The sequence below is a fragment of the Cervus elaphus genome, chromosome 20 (assembly GCF_910594005.1).
Source record: "Cervus elaphus chromosome 20, mCerEla1.1, whole genome shotgun sequence".
Classification (NCBI taxonomy): Eukaryota; Metazoa; Chordata; class Mammalia; order Artiodactyla; family Cervidae; genus Cervus; species Cervus elaphus.
The window spans coordinates 133,048,110-133,065,233 of NC_057834.1; the positions used below are offsets into that span (position 1 = coordinate 133,048,110).

Sequence of the window (17,124 nt, forward strand, 5' to 3'; positions counted from 1 at the left end):
AAGCACCTCAATGGCGTCAACTCCAAACTCATTACCATTGAAGCCCCCTCCAGCGTCGGGACCCATGTGGTAGGACCAGAAAGAAAGAAGCGCTCACGTCAGGGTGAAAGAAAGTGGATCAGGACCTTTTCAAGGTCTTCTCTGTACATTTGATGCCTTTCCTTGACTCCTTCTGCAGATGGAGAAAAGAATACAGTGAGGCGGATGTAGTTTCTCGGGATTGAAGTGGACTCATCAGTGAGCCATGACAATCCAGGGCTCTAGTCTGGGGCTGTTTGCACAGCTTGCTTCCCACACACAGAAACCTGGAGTGTTAGGCACCGTTGTCAGCGTGATGCCTCAGGATGGATGTTTGGCATCTGTCTTGGGGAGGACCCCAGTGGTGAGTGTTTCAGTGCCCATGAGGACTGAGCACCTATATTCTAACAACAAACAACATTCTAATCAGGAAAAACTGACATGTGGAAGAGATTGGATTAACTTAGACCCATGCAGAGAGGTAGAAGGGAGGCTGATTTCCATCCTCACAAAAAATTTCCTCACACCCCCGGTTACTTCAAAGAGAAGTGGTAGTGATTCCCCCATCCCTGGAAGCATTCAACAACTTCCTGTGGATATTGTAGAGGAGCTCAACACAAGGGATGGCATGTAGACTAGATGTTTTTCAAGGATCCCTGCCCATGGGGTTCCACTTAGGATTTCAGACATTAGCCAGCCGAACCCATAACAACAGCCCTCTATTCTTACGTCCCGTTGACTAAGAGGTACATGTTGGAATTAGGGTAGTTCTGGTTCCCTGGCACTCTTCATAAATAACAGTAACTTCAAACTTGTCCAGTGCTCTCTGCTTCAGTAGAACTAAGGCAGTGAGGACACAAGTTTTCATTTTGTAGTTGATGGGTTAGCAGACTGAAGCAGTTTCCCTCATGCATGTGCCCTAATAAACCCTTAAGACGATCACCTAGCCCCAAAGCCTCTAAGCTTCTTAGCTGTACATCCCACCCTCCACCCCCTCGAGCTGGCACTGCGTTTCGTGTTGGGAAATGAAACACGGGGTTTGTAGCTGCTTCTCACTGGATCTGACGCAAGAAACAAGTAATGCATAGCCAGGGAGTGGTTCCTAGACTCTGAGAATTAATAGACCAGTAAATTTCCAGAAGAACTGTAGCAAGAGTTGGAAAACTTTTCATTTTGGCCAAGTAAGGATTTTGGTTTTTTTTTCTAAACTGCCATCTACGCGCCTCTCTATTTTATAAAAGGAAGAACACTTTGTCCCTATGCTTAGCAGCTGCATTCTGAAATATTTATGGGTAAAGTGTGTGTCTGCAGTTTACTCTCAAATGGTTCAAAAGGAAAAAGGCGATAGATGAGCACGTGCAGTGAAATGTTGAATCTCCGTGTGGACTATGGGGGTGTTTATCACACTATTCTGGCTTTTCTCTGTTTGTTTAAATTCATAATCAATTCTAGAAAATGCAAAACAAATGACTGAAAGCAAATCAGTGGTTACCTGGGACAGGGAGTTGACTGAAATGTATGCCGGGGAAACTTTAGGGGCAACGGAAATGTGTCTTCATCAAACTCTGCGCTTAAGATGGGTAGATTTGGTTGCATGCAGAGTATGTATCTATAAAGATTGGGAGGAAGAAGGACATTTATATTTAAAAATTTAAAACTTCAAATAAGGAAGAAAAATTTAGAACTTCATAACCTTAGAATAAAGAACCACCCTTTATACTGAAATGAAAAAACTGACAACAGTGTCCTCATTTTCCTTGATTCTTCACCAAGCGGAGAAAAATGCATTACAGACCAGGGGCTGGGAATGACTACCAGAGACTACGATCTCCAAAAAGAGTGAGGTCTGGCATGCAGTACACCCCAGATTCTCCTACCTGTCCCAGTGCTGACAGGTCAGTGACTGAGACCTCCACCCTGGGGACCTGGGGCTAACACAGCTACAGGAGAATGGGGGTCCCAGGGGCGCCCACGGCTCGAGGGCAGCCAACTGATGGAGACACTAGAAGGGCCCTGGTCATTTTTCTTCCTCTTATTATTATTAGTTTTTAATTTTTTTTTAACTGCACCTCACAGCTTATGGGATCTTAATTTCCCAACAGGGATTGATTCCAGGCCCCCGGCAGTGAGAGCTCGGAGTCTTAACTACTGGACCACCAGGAAATTCTCTTATTTCTTTTTTTTTTTTTTTTTAAGGGAAAAGAGAAGATTTCTTAAAAACAAAACCTAACATTCCCTTCACACAGACCACCAATGTCAGCTTCTTGGTTCCCATCCCTGAAGACTGTGCATATAATGTGTATGAAAACACACGTGTGTCCACATATATCCACACATAGACTTGTGCATTTGCAAAATGCGATCATACTACACATACCATCCTGTGACCTTTGTTTAGTCACAATCTCAACCTTCCTTGTCCAGTAATTTCCATGCCACCTGTCTGAGGTCAAATAACAAACATATTCCAGGGGCTCTTCCCAACCCAGGGATTGAACCCTGGTCTCCTGTATTGCAGGCAGATTCTTTACTGTCTGAGCCACTAGAGAGGCCCCAACAAACATATTACTGACACGTTACCAGATTATATTCAGATTTTCCAAATGGGCCCAAAATGTCTATACATCCTGTTTATTCAGTGGGGACCACACAGTACATCTGAATGTTGAGTCCCTTAACTGTCTTTTAATCCAGTGCATCTCTTTTCTATGACATTGACTTATGAAAGATACCAGCCACTTTCTACATTCATCTGGTAGCTTTCTTGTGGTCTCATCTAGCTATTCTTTGTATGTCCTACAAATGAGAAGTGATGTCTAAAGGCTTGATGGATTCCAGCTGTCTCAAGGTGATACATCACAGGGGTTGACTCCTTGGAGATGCTGATTGACTTTGGACCACACCTGCTCCCCCTGTCGTGTGGTTGCAGAAGGCTTGCACCTTGTGAAGTCTTGATCCATATGGCATCACTCTGGTGTCGTAGGAACAGACATTTCCCCTGCAACTCTTCACATAATGGTTTTGACACCAGTAAAGAATCCTCATCTGAGTCAGTAATGTCATCAGTGTTTTACAATGTTAAGTTTTACTGTTATTCAGCTCTGGTGAGATCAATGGCTCAGAAGACATTGTCATTGAAAAGATAGTTTATTACTTACAGTTCCTCAAAGTGGGGCAGGCCACCCAGGGAAGCACCAGGGGCCAGTCAGATGGTAGAAGGATCAAGGAGAAAACATGGGCAAGAGGTTTTTTGTGGTTCCTTGAGAAGGAACTGGTGAGACAAGATAAGCAGACTTAAGATGGGTTCTTTACTTCAGCAGGCTCTGGGGTGCAGGGGCTGTCTCCAGTTGTCTGACACCTGGCCCCAGGATGGCTGACAGGAGCAGGGCAATAATGGTTCGGAGTGTGAGACCCCCAGCAAAGCAGGAAAGGAGGCTTATGGTGTGTTCACATCCTGGGTTGGCTGATATGGACGTGAAAAACAGTCACTCTGGGAAAAAACTAGCCCTGGGATGGCAGTTTCTCCAGGGTCAGCAAAGCCCCAGATGTCAAAGCATCAAAATTACAGAAAATAAAAAGGCACAATTAATACAGTCAGAGTTTGTCGAGTGATGTTTTTCTAATTCTATCACTCTCTTTACATTTGTGAGCAGACAGTCCTCCGTTAAAATTTTTAAAAGTTAGGACTTCCCTGGTGGTCCAAGGGTTAAGACTCCCTGCTCCCAGGGAATCCTGGTTCGATCCCTGGTTAAGGAACTAGATCCACTTATAGATCTAGATATATTTTTAAATTTTTATTCTCATAGAAATGAAATTTTTTCCCCAACTTCAGCTGTTGCCAGCCAGCATACTGTTGCAATCCAGCGACTCGTCGATTTTCTCCAAACTTATTGAGGCCCCGATTCTAGATACTGGAGATGGGAGAGGAACTAAACAGTCAAGAATCTCTTCAGTCCTGGAACCTACAATATAACAGTGGTGGCGGGGGGACAGACAATAAAGAAGAAATTAATCAGTTCTCCTCTATGTTAGATGGTTGTCGGTGCTACAGAGGAAGGTAATGCAGAGGAAGAGGACAGAAGTGTTGGATGGGGTGGTACACCAGGATACAGATGGATAGGGTGACGGTGACATCAAGACTCAGAGGAATCAAGGGAATGAGCCGGGTGACTGTGGGAAAAGTGTTCCAGAAGAAGAAGCAGTAGGTACAAAGGCCCTGAGGCAGGTTTGAAGAAAAGCAAAGAGACCAGTTGACTGGAGCAAAGTGAACAAAGTTATGAAAAGGGGGCCCAGATCATGCAGGGTTTAGGTGGGAAGCCACCGTGGTGTTTCAATAGATACTAACACCCCAAACATCAGAACTGGCTTTCTGCTTAGACTGGCTTCACTTCCAGACACCAGCTCAAGTCCAAAACACACACGTGTCAGTGGCCTCACCATCCCCTGCATTCATTTCCTGAATATTCTATTCCAGACACTGGAATATAAACATAAGGGAAACAAAACAGCATGGGGTCCCTGACCTCATGGAGCCTAGAGTCAAGCATAGACGAAAGACCATAAAATTATCTTGCAGACAAGCATCAGATGCAGAAGAGCCTCCAAACTAGTCTGGAGATTAGGGAAGGCTCCCCTGAGGAAGTGACTCTTTTTTTTTTTTTTTTGAGGAAAAAAAAAAATGAGATTTACAACAGCTTGGGGGAGGTGAAAGGTCAGGAAGTGACTCTTGAGCCGGAGTCTGAAGGGTGGAAAGAATCAAGGAGCGTGGGAGAAGAGGGTGATTCCAGGCAGAAGCAATGATGGGTGTGCAGTGCAGGGAGATGGGGAAGGGAGGGCAGAGGCTGGAGTGTGTGACTTTACGTTCTGTGCCTAGGACTCCCATGGGGGTCCAGTGGCTAAGACTCCACCTCCCAATGCAGGGGGCCCAGGTTCGATCCCTGGGCAGGGAACTAGATCCCACATGCCACAACTAAGACTGAAGACCTCACAGCTAAGACCCAGTGCAGCCAAATAACAAATATTTTTTCAGAAATAAAGTTCTGCGCCTATAACTGAGAACAAGGTGAGATGCTGAGTGGGAGGGTGGCTACTCAGGGCTTGGAAGGATGTTGTCAGACAGCAGTAGACATTATTGTCCAGGAAAGCCAAGGGGCTGGTGTGGACCCTGCGGGGGTGGGAGGACTCGACCGATTCAGAGGATACCAGGGGCAAAATTGACAGGACCCATGACCTAATGGATAGGACCACGGGGTAGAGGAGAAGGACAGCACCCGTTTGGCTTGCGTAACACCAGGATTCATCTTGAGGTTGACATTTCTCCTTGACCTTTCTGTCTCTATCCCCACCCCCAAGGTTGCATTAGCTGCCTGCTGAGTTTAATCAAGCTGGTTGAGCTCTGGAAAATCCCTTCTCCTGGTGATAGCGGGAGGAAGGGATAATCAGTCTATTTCCAGAACCCAAAGTGGGTTAAGATAGAAAGTAGCTTTGGTCTAGCTGTCATCCCTCCCCTCCTCTACCCTTCCCCGCTCAAGCGGGTTGGCTCCTGCGAGCCCACTGTGAGCCCCTCTGGAGAGAGACCGAGAGGCCCTTGCCTAATGCTGAGAACTGCTGAAGCTACCATTTCGTCCGCCTCAGCACTAATCCAGTTACTGCTCTGCTCCTTCAGTGGGATTTGGCTTCTAGACACTGAGATGTGGGTGCGGGGCACCCTCTCCCAGCTCCCTACAAATCCCCCTGAGCGGTCAGCCGGGGCCCGTGTGGAGTTGTCTGGGTAGACGGGGCAGGGGCTGGCTGTCTCCTCATCCCAAAGGGCACACACACCCTCTCTCCACCTCCTGGGCCCTCCAGGCTGGTCGCACGAGGTACGTGACCACCCTCCAGCAAAGCCTTCTCAGAACCTCGGGGCAGGCTGGGAAAGAGCCAGGACCGGGAAAACTGACATCTTCGTGCAGTCATTCTGACCCAGTTACTTTCCACGGACATTGCTTGTAAAGGAAACTCGGAAGGCGTTGAATTTCAGACAGCTCGGACGGCCTGTTTGTTGTGGGTAGAGCTGGGGATGGTGAGAGAGAACTCTGCTTAGTGTGAATTGCTGAGCAGAACTTTTAGGGGATTTAACGGATTTTTAAAATGATATTCATGAAGTGGTTAGGTTGTGGTTTGCAGGAACTTTTTCTACCTTAATTGCCATGATACATCGTCAAGATAGAATTTTAAAATCAATCTGGCTTACTGTGACGATACCAAGGCTTAGTCTCAAAGTAAAACCTTCTCGTGGGAATCTTTCTGAAGTGAGGTTTACTAAGAAGTGAGGTTTGCTGGTGAGGCTTACTAAGAAGTGTTTGAGGCTTATCAAGAAAAAATAAATACCTTAAAAAAAAAAAAAAAAAGGCAGTTCACTGTAGTGAAATACAAACCAGACAAAGGCCTTATTGAGTCAAACGTGGATCTCGAGGTAGAAGGAAATGTCTAATGGATGCGCAGTATCTCATGAGTAGGTTTTATTCTGAGAATGTTCTCGACGTTATATTTAGGATGGCTTTACCTTTCCGCAGCCCTCGAACACCTGACGTACACCCTAAACTGGAAGAAGCTGCCAGGGACAGTTAACGTGACAGCCAATATGCAGGCCCATAAGCCCGCCCCAAACCACGTTATCTTCAAAAAGATCTCCCGTGACAAATCGGTAAGTGGGGCAGACATGAGGGGCTCGAGGGATGATTTTTTTAACGGGCTTTTTCAAATAGATGGGATCAGTATCAAAGCCCTGTGAGGTCAGTGGAAGTGATGTGTGTGTCATCCATCTCTGTCTGCTGGATGATACATGAGATGTAAAGGGATGACTTTCAGAAATAGTACTTCTCTTCAATCTCAACAAGACTTCAGCCCCAGGACCCTTCATCTTCTCCTGATCTCTCAGTCCCCAATCCCTCTCCTCCAATTTTACTTCTTTTTGTAGCCTTGAACCCTTGACTTACATTTCAGACGTTGTTTTGGTAACGCCTATCATTTACTTGGGCCTTTTTCTATTGTCTTACCTACCTGCCTGGGGAGAGCGCTGATGCTGGGTCATGCAATTCTCTACCTTCTGGCACCCACCCCAGGCGCCAAGCTCTCAAGCCCTAATGGGCCTCCAGGACCACTGGATAAGGGCGCGTCTCCCGAAGCTCCACAGTGCCCACTGTGGCCGCACGGCCACCAATACCCTGGCACCCTGCATACCCGGCAGAGGTGATGCCACTGTTGGCTCCATCAGGGGGACGGTAGGTGGTCTAGATGTGCCTGTGAACTTCCTGGCCCGGGAGACCCAATCGAGGGCCCACCCCACAGCCTCTGTGGATGGTGTCTCCTTGCATGGCTCGAGGGGCTGACAGTCTAGTTCTGTGCCATCCAATGCAAGCTGCACTTCTAATTTTAAAATTTTCTATTAGCCATGTTAAAATGGTAAGAAGAAACAGGGAATTCATTTTAATACTACATTTTATTTAACCCAATATAACCAAAAAACTCAACATGTAAATGGTATAAAAAAGTATTGAAAACACTTGTTTGCTGTTTGTTCAGTCACCAAGTCATATCTGACTCTTTGCAACCCCATGGACTGCAGCACGCCAGGCTTCCCTGTCCTCCACTATCTCCCAGAGTTTGCTCAAACTCATATCCATTGAGTCAATGATACCATCCAGTCATCTCATCCTCTGTCACCCCCTCTTCAATTTGCCTTCGATCTTTCCCAGCATCAGGGTCTTTTCCAGTGAGTCGGCTCTTTGCATCAGGTGGCCGAAGTTTTGGAGCTTCAGCTTCAGCCTCAGCCCTTCCAATGAAGATTGATGACATGTTAAATTTATTTTCTGAGTTTCTGAGACGTGATGTGTGTTATACATTTACAGCACATGTCAGTTTGGAGTGGCCATATTTCAAGTGTTGGTGGCCACCAGTAGATAAGTACTGGAGGATGTGGACCTAGGTCATCCTTCCAGATGACTCCTGAAGCCTACACTGGGCCTGAAGGAAACTCTCTGAATCTTCTTGGGCCTCACGGGCTCTGCACAGACACTCTCCCCTTCGCCTCTCCTCTCCTCCCTGAGGATCTCCATCACTTCCACCCAATCCTGATTCTTCAGGGTGACAAGTCAGGTACCCCGCAATCTTTCATCCTCCCAGCTCTCTTCCAACGTGGTTCTTTCCAGTGAACTTTATCTTGACTTCCAGCAAAAGAAGAGAGAAACCACTCCTGCTGGGTATTATCACTTTCTCACTTTTTCCTTACTCCACCTTGCTAGACCTCCTTTGACCTGGGAAACTTAGAATTTTTGTATGTAGGAGGAAAACATAATTCATCCATGACTCTCCATATTAGGCTCATTCCCACTGCAAGTGTTGTCTGGCCTTGGGCATGGTGTGCCAGGGCCCTGGGTCAGTTTCTCTCCGAATCTCTCCACTCCTCCGTCTTCTGCGATCTTCATCCTCTGGCTGGTGGCAAGACGGCTGCCCCAGCTTCAGGGGACTCACCTTCACTTCCTTCCAGAAGAAGGAAAAGGTTGTTGATTCCTGGGGTCTCTTAAGGGTGAGGAGGTATTTCTCCAGCAGACTTCTCTTTATTTCATTGGTCAAAACTGACTACATGCCCACCTTCAGCCCATCCTGAGCCAAAAGAATGGGAGCAGGCCATTCAAGAATCATCCTTCATGATGGATGTTAGCTAAATTTATTGTGGCTGTTCAGTTCAGTTCAGTCACTCAGTCGTGTCCGACTCTTTGTGACCCCGTGGACTGCAGCACGCCAGGCCTCCCTGTCCATCACCAACTCTCGGAGCCTACCCAAACTCATGTCCAGTGAGTCAGTGATGCCATCCAACCATCTCATCCTCTGTCATCCCCTTCTCCTCCTGCCTTCAATCTTTCCCAGCATCAGGGTCTTTTCAAATGAGTCAGCTGTTCGCATCAGGTGGCCAAAGTATTGGAGTTTCAGTTTCAGCTTATAGCTTTGTGGCTGTAGCTTGTGATTTACACAAACATCGTTATATTGTACACCTTAAACTTAAACAATATGTCAATTATATCTCAGTAAAACTTGGGGGAAAAAAGAACGATCCTCTGGGGTACCCTCCTTAACACAACCACTTGGGGATGGTGGGCCCTGGACGCGATTGGTGACTTATCCATGAAGATGGTGTGCGTGGCTGTCAGATGGGTAAGCAGCAGACCGGCTGGAGCCTTGCCTCGTCCACCCCACTTTTTCCACCTGCTCCTGTCTCTTCCCCCGCTTGCAATTGCAGCAGAGGACGTGCTGTTACTTCCACTGAGGTTCATGCTACTTACAGCCTGGATCATGGCCCACCACCTCCTTTGGGTCCTATCCCAAAGCCTCCTCCCTCCGAGGTTCTCCTTCTCTACCAGTACCAGCTTGAGCATGACAACAAGGACCCACCTCATGCATCTTAAACACAAGAACAAGAACAACAATAGCCCCTTGACCCCGTCCCCTTTCCAGCTTTCTTTCCTTCACAGCCATAACTTGAAAAAGGAGAAGACATTCTGTCCCCCTACCCTCTCCCCTCCCATTCACTCCTCAGTCCTTCCTCCTCCCGACCGCTTTCAGCTGCCTACCTGGCTTTCCTCTCGCCAACCCCTTCTCCACTTTGCCGCCAATGCAGCCAGAGCCTCAGTGTTCTCCTCCATAAAATGGGCTTAACCCCTAGCTCATAGAGTAGTTGTGAGGATTAAATGAAATAACGTACTTCGTGTGCTTAGCTTGGTACCTGGTACAGGGCAAGCACCACATACCCCTTAATTGCAGGCCTTTCATCCTGTTTCAAATGCTTCCACATCCTCCTGGAATCTTCAGGGTCTGGTCCTGTAAGATCCTTTCTGGCCACTTGCATCTCCATTTGGTGGCTACGTACCTGCAGGTGAAACCATAGGCAGCTCCAGAAGCATTCTCTTGGCTCTGGGCTTTTTACATGCTGAGTTTTTTTTTTACCCAGAAAGCATCCTTTCACCATAACCCACCCCGCCCCCAGCACCTGGTTATGATCAGGTGCTTCAACATCAATCACACAAATAACCTGGAAGCCACAGAGATCCACTCCTCCTGGATAACCACTACAAGGGAGCAGATATAGGAGATGATTTAATGCCAACAGAAACTATTTTGAGTGTCCATGGAAAGAGACATATGAATTCCAGAGGCTTAGGGAAGAGGGGGCTAGCCAGGGTCCATGCATTCACTCATTGATGCACTTAGCAAATGTCGATTAAATTCCTGCCTGTACCAGACACTGCACTAGACACGGTGATGGCTGAAAGATGCAGGAGAGAATTCTCACCACCACGGTCACACTGCCATGGCCTAAGGTGGTGGCGGTGGTGAATCCAGCCCACGCTCTCCCACAGTGGGGGTTGGTAAAGGGACCTTTGCTGCCAGGGGCATTGAAAGAGACAGGACGAGGGCTGGGACCTGATTCTCCCTTCCCAGCCAGGACTCCTTCCCCACTTCTTGAGCTGTATCTGTATAGATGCTCACCCGATAGGATTTCAGGGACGCCAAAACATCTGCCTCTAGCTGAGTTCAGAAATTCTTCTAACAAGGAGGTGAAACCTTTCGATCGCAGCTAGAAATGAAAGGTTCAACATGCAAACAGCTGACAGGAGCCTCATGCACATAAGCGTCACTTTCCACTAAAGTATCAGCAACGAATCCACCAAGTTTGCCTGGTTGACAGCAGACCTGGGCTCGGTGGGAAAAGGCGGGGAGAACAGGGTCTTCCGGAAGAGCTGGAAAGAGTTCCTTGGAGCAGTTTCGGAGGCTGAGGAAAGACCACAGCTTGCCCACAGTCCATTGTCTCTGCCCACGGCCTCGCCTACGGCCAAGCAGGGCGCGAGGAGGACAGGGAGGCCGAGCAGAACGAGTGCAAACGTCCCCGTTGTTGCCGATTTTTCACATGATTGCCTCCGGGTACTCTGACCATTGAGCACCCATCTCTGTTCTCACAGGTCACCATCTACCTGGGGAAGAGAGACTACATAGACCACGTTGAACGAGTCGAGCCTGTGGGTAAGTCGATTTTGGGGTGAGATCTTTCTAAATCTACATATGTGTATTTTTTTGCTTGCACTGGGTCTTTGTTGCTTTGCACAGGCGTTCTCTAGTTTCTGCGAGCAGGACTCCTCTCCAGTTGTGGTGCGTGGGCTTCTCATCTCAGTCCTTCTGTGGTTGTGGAGCGCGGGCTCTAGGCACATGGGCTTCGGTAGCTGCAGTTTTCAGGCTCAGTAGTTGTGGCACATGGGCTTTAGTTGCTCCCCAGCATGTGGGAATCTTCCCGGACCAGGGATCGAACCAGGGTCCCCTGCATTGGCAGGCAGATTCTTATCCACTGTACCATCAGGGAAGGTCTGGGGTGAGATTTTAATGCTGGTTTTCCTTTAAGTCATCAGACACCTACTAGTTTTGTGTTTTTTTTTTTTTTAAATCTGGCTTTGTTAATAATCTAATCAAAAAAGGCAAATTAAAACATCATCCAGGCGCCACTGGCTGATTGGAGACAATTTTAAAGAGTGTGAGAGAGACAAAGGACTCATCTCTGGAGTATATAAAGAAAGCTCAAAACTCACCAGTTTAAAGAGAAAACAAGATCCAATTAGGAAATAGACAAAGTGAAAAGACATTTCATTGAAGAAAATATATGAGTGGCACATGAGCACACAGAAAAATGTTCAACAACAACAAAAGAAACATGTTCAACAACATTAGTCGTTAGGGAAATGCAAATTAAAACCACAATGAAATATCATTATACGCCTGTCAGAACGGCTAAAATTGAAAACAGTGACAATACCAAATGCTGGCGAGAATGTGGAGACCCTGGATCACTCAGGCATTGCTGGTGGAAATTGTAAAATTCCAGCCACTCTGGAAAACAGGTTGGCAGTTACTTTAAAAGCTAAATATATACTTATTATATGACCCAGCAATTTGCATTCCTGGACACTTATCACAGAGAAATGAAAGATTATGTTCACACAAAAACTTGTATGTGATTGTTCACAGCAACTTTGTCTGTAATGGCTCCAAACTAGGAAGAGCCAAAATGTCTTTCAATAGGTGAATAAGGTTAAACACGCTGGGGCATGTCCATGCCTTGGGATACTACTTGACAGTGGAAAAGAATGAACTGCCAGGGACTTCCTTGGTGGTCCAGTGGTTAAAACTTCAGGCTTCCACTGCAGGGAGAATGGTTTCCATCCCTGGTCAAGGAATTAAGATCCCACATGCCACAATGCACCACCATTTTTTTTTTTTTAATTTTTAACTTAATTTTAAGTTAAAAAAAAAAAAAATGAACTACCAACCCATGCTAGAGCTTGTAAGTGTCAAGGGCACTATGATGAGTGGAAAAAGCCAATCTCAAGAGGCCATATGCTTTACGATTCCATTTATATAACGTCTTAGAGATGGCGACATTATAGAAAAGGAAAACTGAATAGTGGTTTCGGGGGGCTAAGGTTGGTGGGGGGAGGTAGTTGGGTGTGACTACAAAGGCACAGCCCTGGAGGGAGATCGTTATGGTGAGGGAGCAGTTCCGTGTCGGGATTGCCGTCTTGGTAACACAAAATCTCCACTTGATGAAACAAGTTAGAACTATACACACACTGTACCCATGTCGACTTCCTGGTTTTGAGATTGTATGCAATTATCTAAGATGTAACCACTGGATGAAGGACACATGGGGACTCCTCTGTGCTATCTTTACAGCTTCCTGTGAATCTATAATTACTTCAACTCAAATTGTTGTTTTAAAAAAAAGAGTGTAAAAGACTGGCAATTCAGGCAGTAAGATGAGCGTGTCCCTCAGCAATGTGCTTTTCTAGAACTGTCATTTGGCAGTAATGTTATCAAAAGCCACATTCAAGTCCACCGTGGATAGAGATTTACCTACAAGGGTGTCCACTGCAGTTTAATTGTAATGGGGAAAATAAAAAACATCCTGAATGCCCTAACACGAGAAGGTTGACTAAATAATTTATAACAAATCTCTTCATTGGAGCAAATGGCCACACATTTGCTCCAATTTAAATGATTAATACACACTATGTGAGTGTGTGTGTGTGTGTGTGTGTATGTGTGTGTGAGTAGATGTTTGGAATATACAGTTGAGTGAGGAAAGCAGTAAACCGAACAGTATAGTAGGATCTCTTTTTTTTTTAGTAAAAACTTTTCCATAAACGCATCTAATCTGGAGAAATCATGCAATGGGTGTCTCTGGGTAGTGGAAATGGGGTGACTTTTTTCCCTTTGTTTACTTCCGTTTCTAAGATTCCCCTAACGAAAATGGATTCCATGTGATATGAGCGCGCGCGCACACACACACACACACACACACACACACACACACTCTTCAGGAAGCCTCCGCTTCTCTCACATCCTCCACCCTCACTGTTCTCTCTCTCTTGGTTTAGACGGCGTCGTGCTGGTGGATCCTGAGCTCGTGAAGGGCAAGAGAGGTGAGGGGTGCTCCTCCGCCCTCCAGGGAGCGGCGATCTGGTCTCGGCTCTCTGCAGGAAGGGGATGTGTGTGTGTGTGTGTGTGTGTGTGTGTGTGCAAGGAGAGGTGGGGAAGCCCTTGCACACCCATTCTTGCTGCCAGAGCCTCTGACCCGCACTCCCTCGTACGATCCTCGGGACATGGACTCTGTTCGCACCAGGGCCCGCTGTCCGCATCTGGCAGAAGGAGGTGGAGACTCAGGGAAGCCGCTTGCTCGAGCCGACCCGATCAGGGACGGCAGACGGAGCCCAGAGCCCAGGGCTGCCCCTCCACAGACTGCGTGCTCATGCCCCTCGCCACAGTGTCCTATGGTTCCATGTCCAGGCAGACTCAGGAGGGCTCCTTTCTGACTTTATCTGAAAAGCGAGGAATGGAGGCTGCTGGAAGGCAGAGTTTTCTCTATGCTGACTCGGGTGGTTCTTGACTTCCCAGGTGGCACTCCTGGTGAAGAACCCGCCTGCCAATGCAGGAGACGTCAGAGACCTGGGTTCCATCCCTGGGTCGGGAAGATCCCCTGGAGGAGGGCATGGCAACCCACTCCAGTATCCTTGCCTGGAGAATCCCCACGGACAGAGGGGCCTGGCAGGCTGCAGTCCGTGGGGTCGCAGAGTCGGACTGAAGTGACTGAGCACACACGGGTGGTTCTGCACCACGGCCGCACAGCACGCTCGGTGATCTCTGGCTGCTGTGAAGTGTGTGGCAAGCAGTGTGATGCTAATACCAGTTGTGTCGATTAAATGGGAGTCCATCTGATTTATCACTCAGTTCCGTTCGAAACGTGCCTCTTAGAGGCGTTGCTATCAGCAACCTACAAGGAGTTGTTCGTCACCCTGGATGTGCTCTGGAGTATGTCTGTTGTAGGGCCCTAGCATCCTGGGGACAGGGCAGAAACAGGCTGACAGCTGCCCCCCCCCCTCTGCTGTCTCCGGCAGCGCCCTGCTCCTCTCTTACACCAGGAGGAGCCCAGTCCCAGCCCTGAAAGCCCACCACCTTGGCCAGGAAAGCATTTTCCGGAAAGGCAGGCATAAATCCAGGTCATCTCTGGTCATCTCTGAGCACCTTGTTCCTACAAATGTCGGCTGAGGGATAAGCAAGTGATCAGTGACTCTTCTGAGCTTAGCACCAAGGGGCACTTATCCTTGAGGTGGACACAGACAAAATCCTCCACCCACAGCTCCCGAGGACAGGGGGAGGGGCGGCGTGCTTTCCATTCAAGTGCAGGGCACCTCGTGTGGTTTTATTTACCACATTAACGACAGCTGTAAACAGTCCATCCTCAAAACACGTGTCATTGTTCAGTAGCCAAGTTGTGTCTGACTCTTTGCGACCCCGTGGACTGCAGCATGCCTGGCCTCCTGTTCCTCCCTATCTCCTGGGGTTTGCTCAAGTTCATGTTCATTGAATCACTGATGGCATCCAGCCATCTCATCCTCTGTCGCCCTCTTCTCCCTCTCCTACTCAAGACATGTGTAGCCTCATGTAATTCCTCTGGTCCGCCAGGGGCACCATTTACATCCATCTAACCACAGTGAATTTTCATAAGTGCCGAAGATTTAGAGAAAGCTCAATTAAGTTTCCGAGCCATGTGAAAAGACAGATTGCCTCTGGGACTTGGTTTCACCTCTCCGTCTGGTCCCTTAACCCCCCGGCTCACTCCCCTCCCGACCACGTCCAGATCAAGCATTCCTGAGTTTTGAGTTTTACTCCCTAGCGCTGTTCCCGCTCTACTTCTTACCTTCGCTCTCAACTCTAGACAGACCTCCTGCTCTCAGACCCCGAGTGACCTCACCCTGTTTAAAGGTCTCCTGAGGTCCCTGAGCTGGTGGATCAAGAGGGAAAGGGGGGAGGGTGCGGGAAACAGTAGAGTCAGGAGACAAAACGTGGCCCCTCCTAGGGGCCTCACTGCCCTCGGACCCAGCCCTGTAGAGTAATTAACATAAGCCAGAGGGAGAGAAGGGCCAGCTGGGTGGTGAGTTCCCCAGGTCCCAGCCCCTCAGGATGCTGAAGGCTGAATGCCAAGACCCGCAGGCAGGCGGTGTCAGCCCAGGCAGGGGTGCCAGGCTGACCGACCAACCGGCCGGCCGGCCAAGCCCACCCTTCTTGTCTCTCTCCCAGTGTACGTGTCTCTGACGTGTGCCTTCCGCTACGGCCAGGAAGACATCGACGTGATCGGCCTGAGCTTCCGCAGGGACCTCTACTTCTCCCAGGTCCAGGTGTTCCCTCCCGTGGGGGCCTCAGGCGCCACCACGAAGCTGCAGGAGAGCCTGATTAAGAAGCTGGGGGCCAACACCTACCCCTTCCTGCTCACGGTAGGTGACGTCGCAGCACCCCCCCCACCACTGCACTGGTTCCTTCCACCCCCAGCACCTTGTGATGTGACCGGCTGCCAAGGAACAGGTCCAGAGTAATGGCTTCACATGCGCAGGCCTTCAAATTGCACCCTTCTAGAACTGAGGAAATTCTAGACTGCCTGGGCTGTCATTGTCTTTTTTTTTTAAGTCCTTGAAAATAGCCTCCTAGCCTTTGAAGGCACCGTTTCAACCTACAGTTTAAATATTTAAACTGCATCCGACCACCTAATTATACGTGCGTGTCACGCCTTCACTTGCACTTGTCTATAAAAAGAAAGACGTGCCCCGCAGTTGGCCCTGAGGAGTTTCTAAGCAGGCAAGAGTTCCCCGTGAGCCAGGAGATCTTAGTGAAATGAGATCCTGTCTGTAACCTTGAGCACAGCCTGGGGGTCATGGGAGAGAAATCCCTGGTGGAACCAGGGACCCTGGGGCCAGTGTTCCTGCCTCTGATGACTCCATCCTGGACTCGCTGTGGTGGTAGCTACCCTCTTCACTAGCATGTTTGTGGGTCTTAAGATTACATATTCCTCCAGAGTTATACGGTTCAGGCTTAAAACGGCAGGAGATTCTGACACAGGCTGGGACAAGAATGAACCTTGAAAACGTGGTGCTAGGTGAAAGAAACCCAGTCGCCTAAGGACCAATGCTGTGTGATTGCACTTACATGGAAGATCTGGAGGAGTTAAACTGGTGGAGACGGAAAGTAGGGAGGGTGGTCTCCAGGTCATGGGGGAGTAGGGAGCTGGGGAATTGATGTTTAATGGGTACAGAGCTTCTGCTTGGTATGGCGGAAAAGTTCTGGAAATGGATGGTGGGGACCATTGCAGGACAGTGTGAATGTCCTTAATGCTGCTGAACTGTATGCTTGAAATAGTAAGGTTTATGTTTTGTGTGTGTATATATATACATATATATATATATATATACACACATTACATATATAATACATACATATATATGTATATATGGGCTTCCTAGGTGGCACCAGTGGTAAAGAATCTGCCTGCCAATGCAGGAGACACAAGAGACTCAAGTTCAAGCCCAGGGTCAGGAAGGTCCCCTGGACGAGGAAATGGCAACCCACTCCAGTATTCTTGCCTGGGGAATCCCTTGTTCAGAAGAGCCTGGTGCACTGCAGTCCATGGGGTCACAGAGAGTTGGACACTACTGACCATGCATGCATGGTGGAATACACGTGGAATAACATTCTCTG

The 17,124-nt window shown here is 48.1% G+C and overlaps 1 protein-coding gene across 2 annotated transcripts in view; it reads left to right on the plus strand.

Moving 5' to 3' along the window:
• The first annotated feature begins 6,576 nt into the window (after positions 1-6,576).
• Positions 6,577-17,124, plus strand: part of SAG (S-antigen visual arrestin) — a 30,378-nt gene continuing 19,830 nt past the window's right edge. The window contains exons 1-4 of one of the 2 annotated variants that reach the window (XM_043877035.1): positions 6,577-6,703; positions 11,013-11,073; positions 13,476-13,520; positions 15,676-15,869. In XM_043877035.1, the coding sequence (XP_043732970.1) occupies positions 6,641-6,703; positions 11,013-11,073; positions 13,476-13,520; positions 15,676-15,869 (363 nt within the window). In that variant the 5' untranslated portion in view covers positions 6,577-6,640. The remainder of the gene's footprint in view (positions 6,704-11,012; positions 11,074-13,475; positions 13,521-15,675; positions 15,870-17,124) is intronic. The other variant, XM_043877036.1, reaches the window with a different exon arrangement.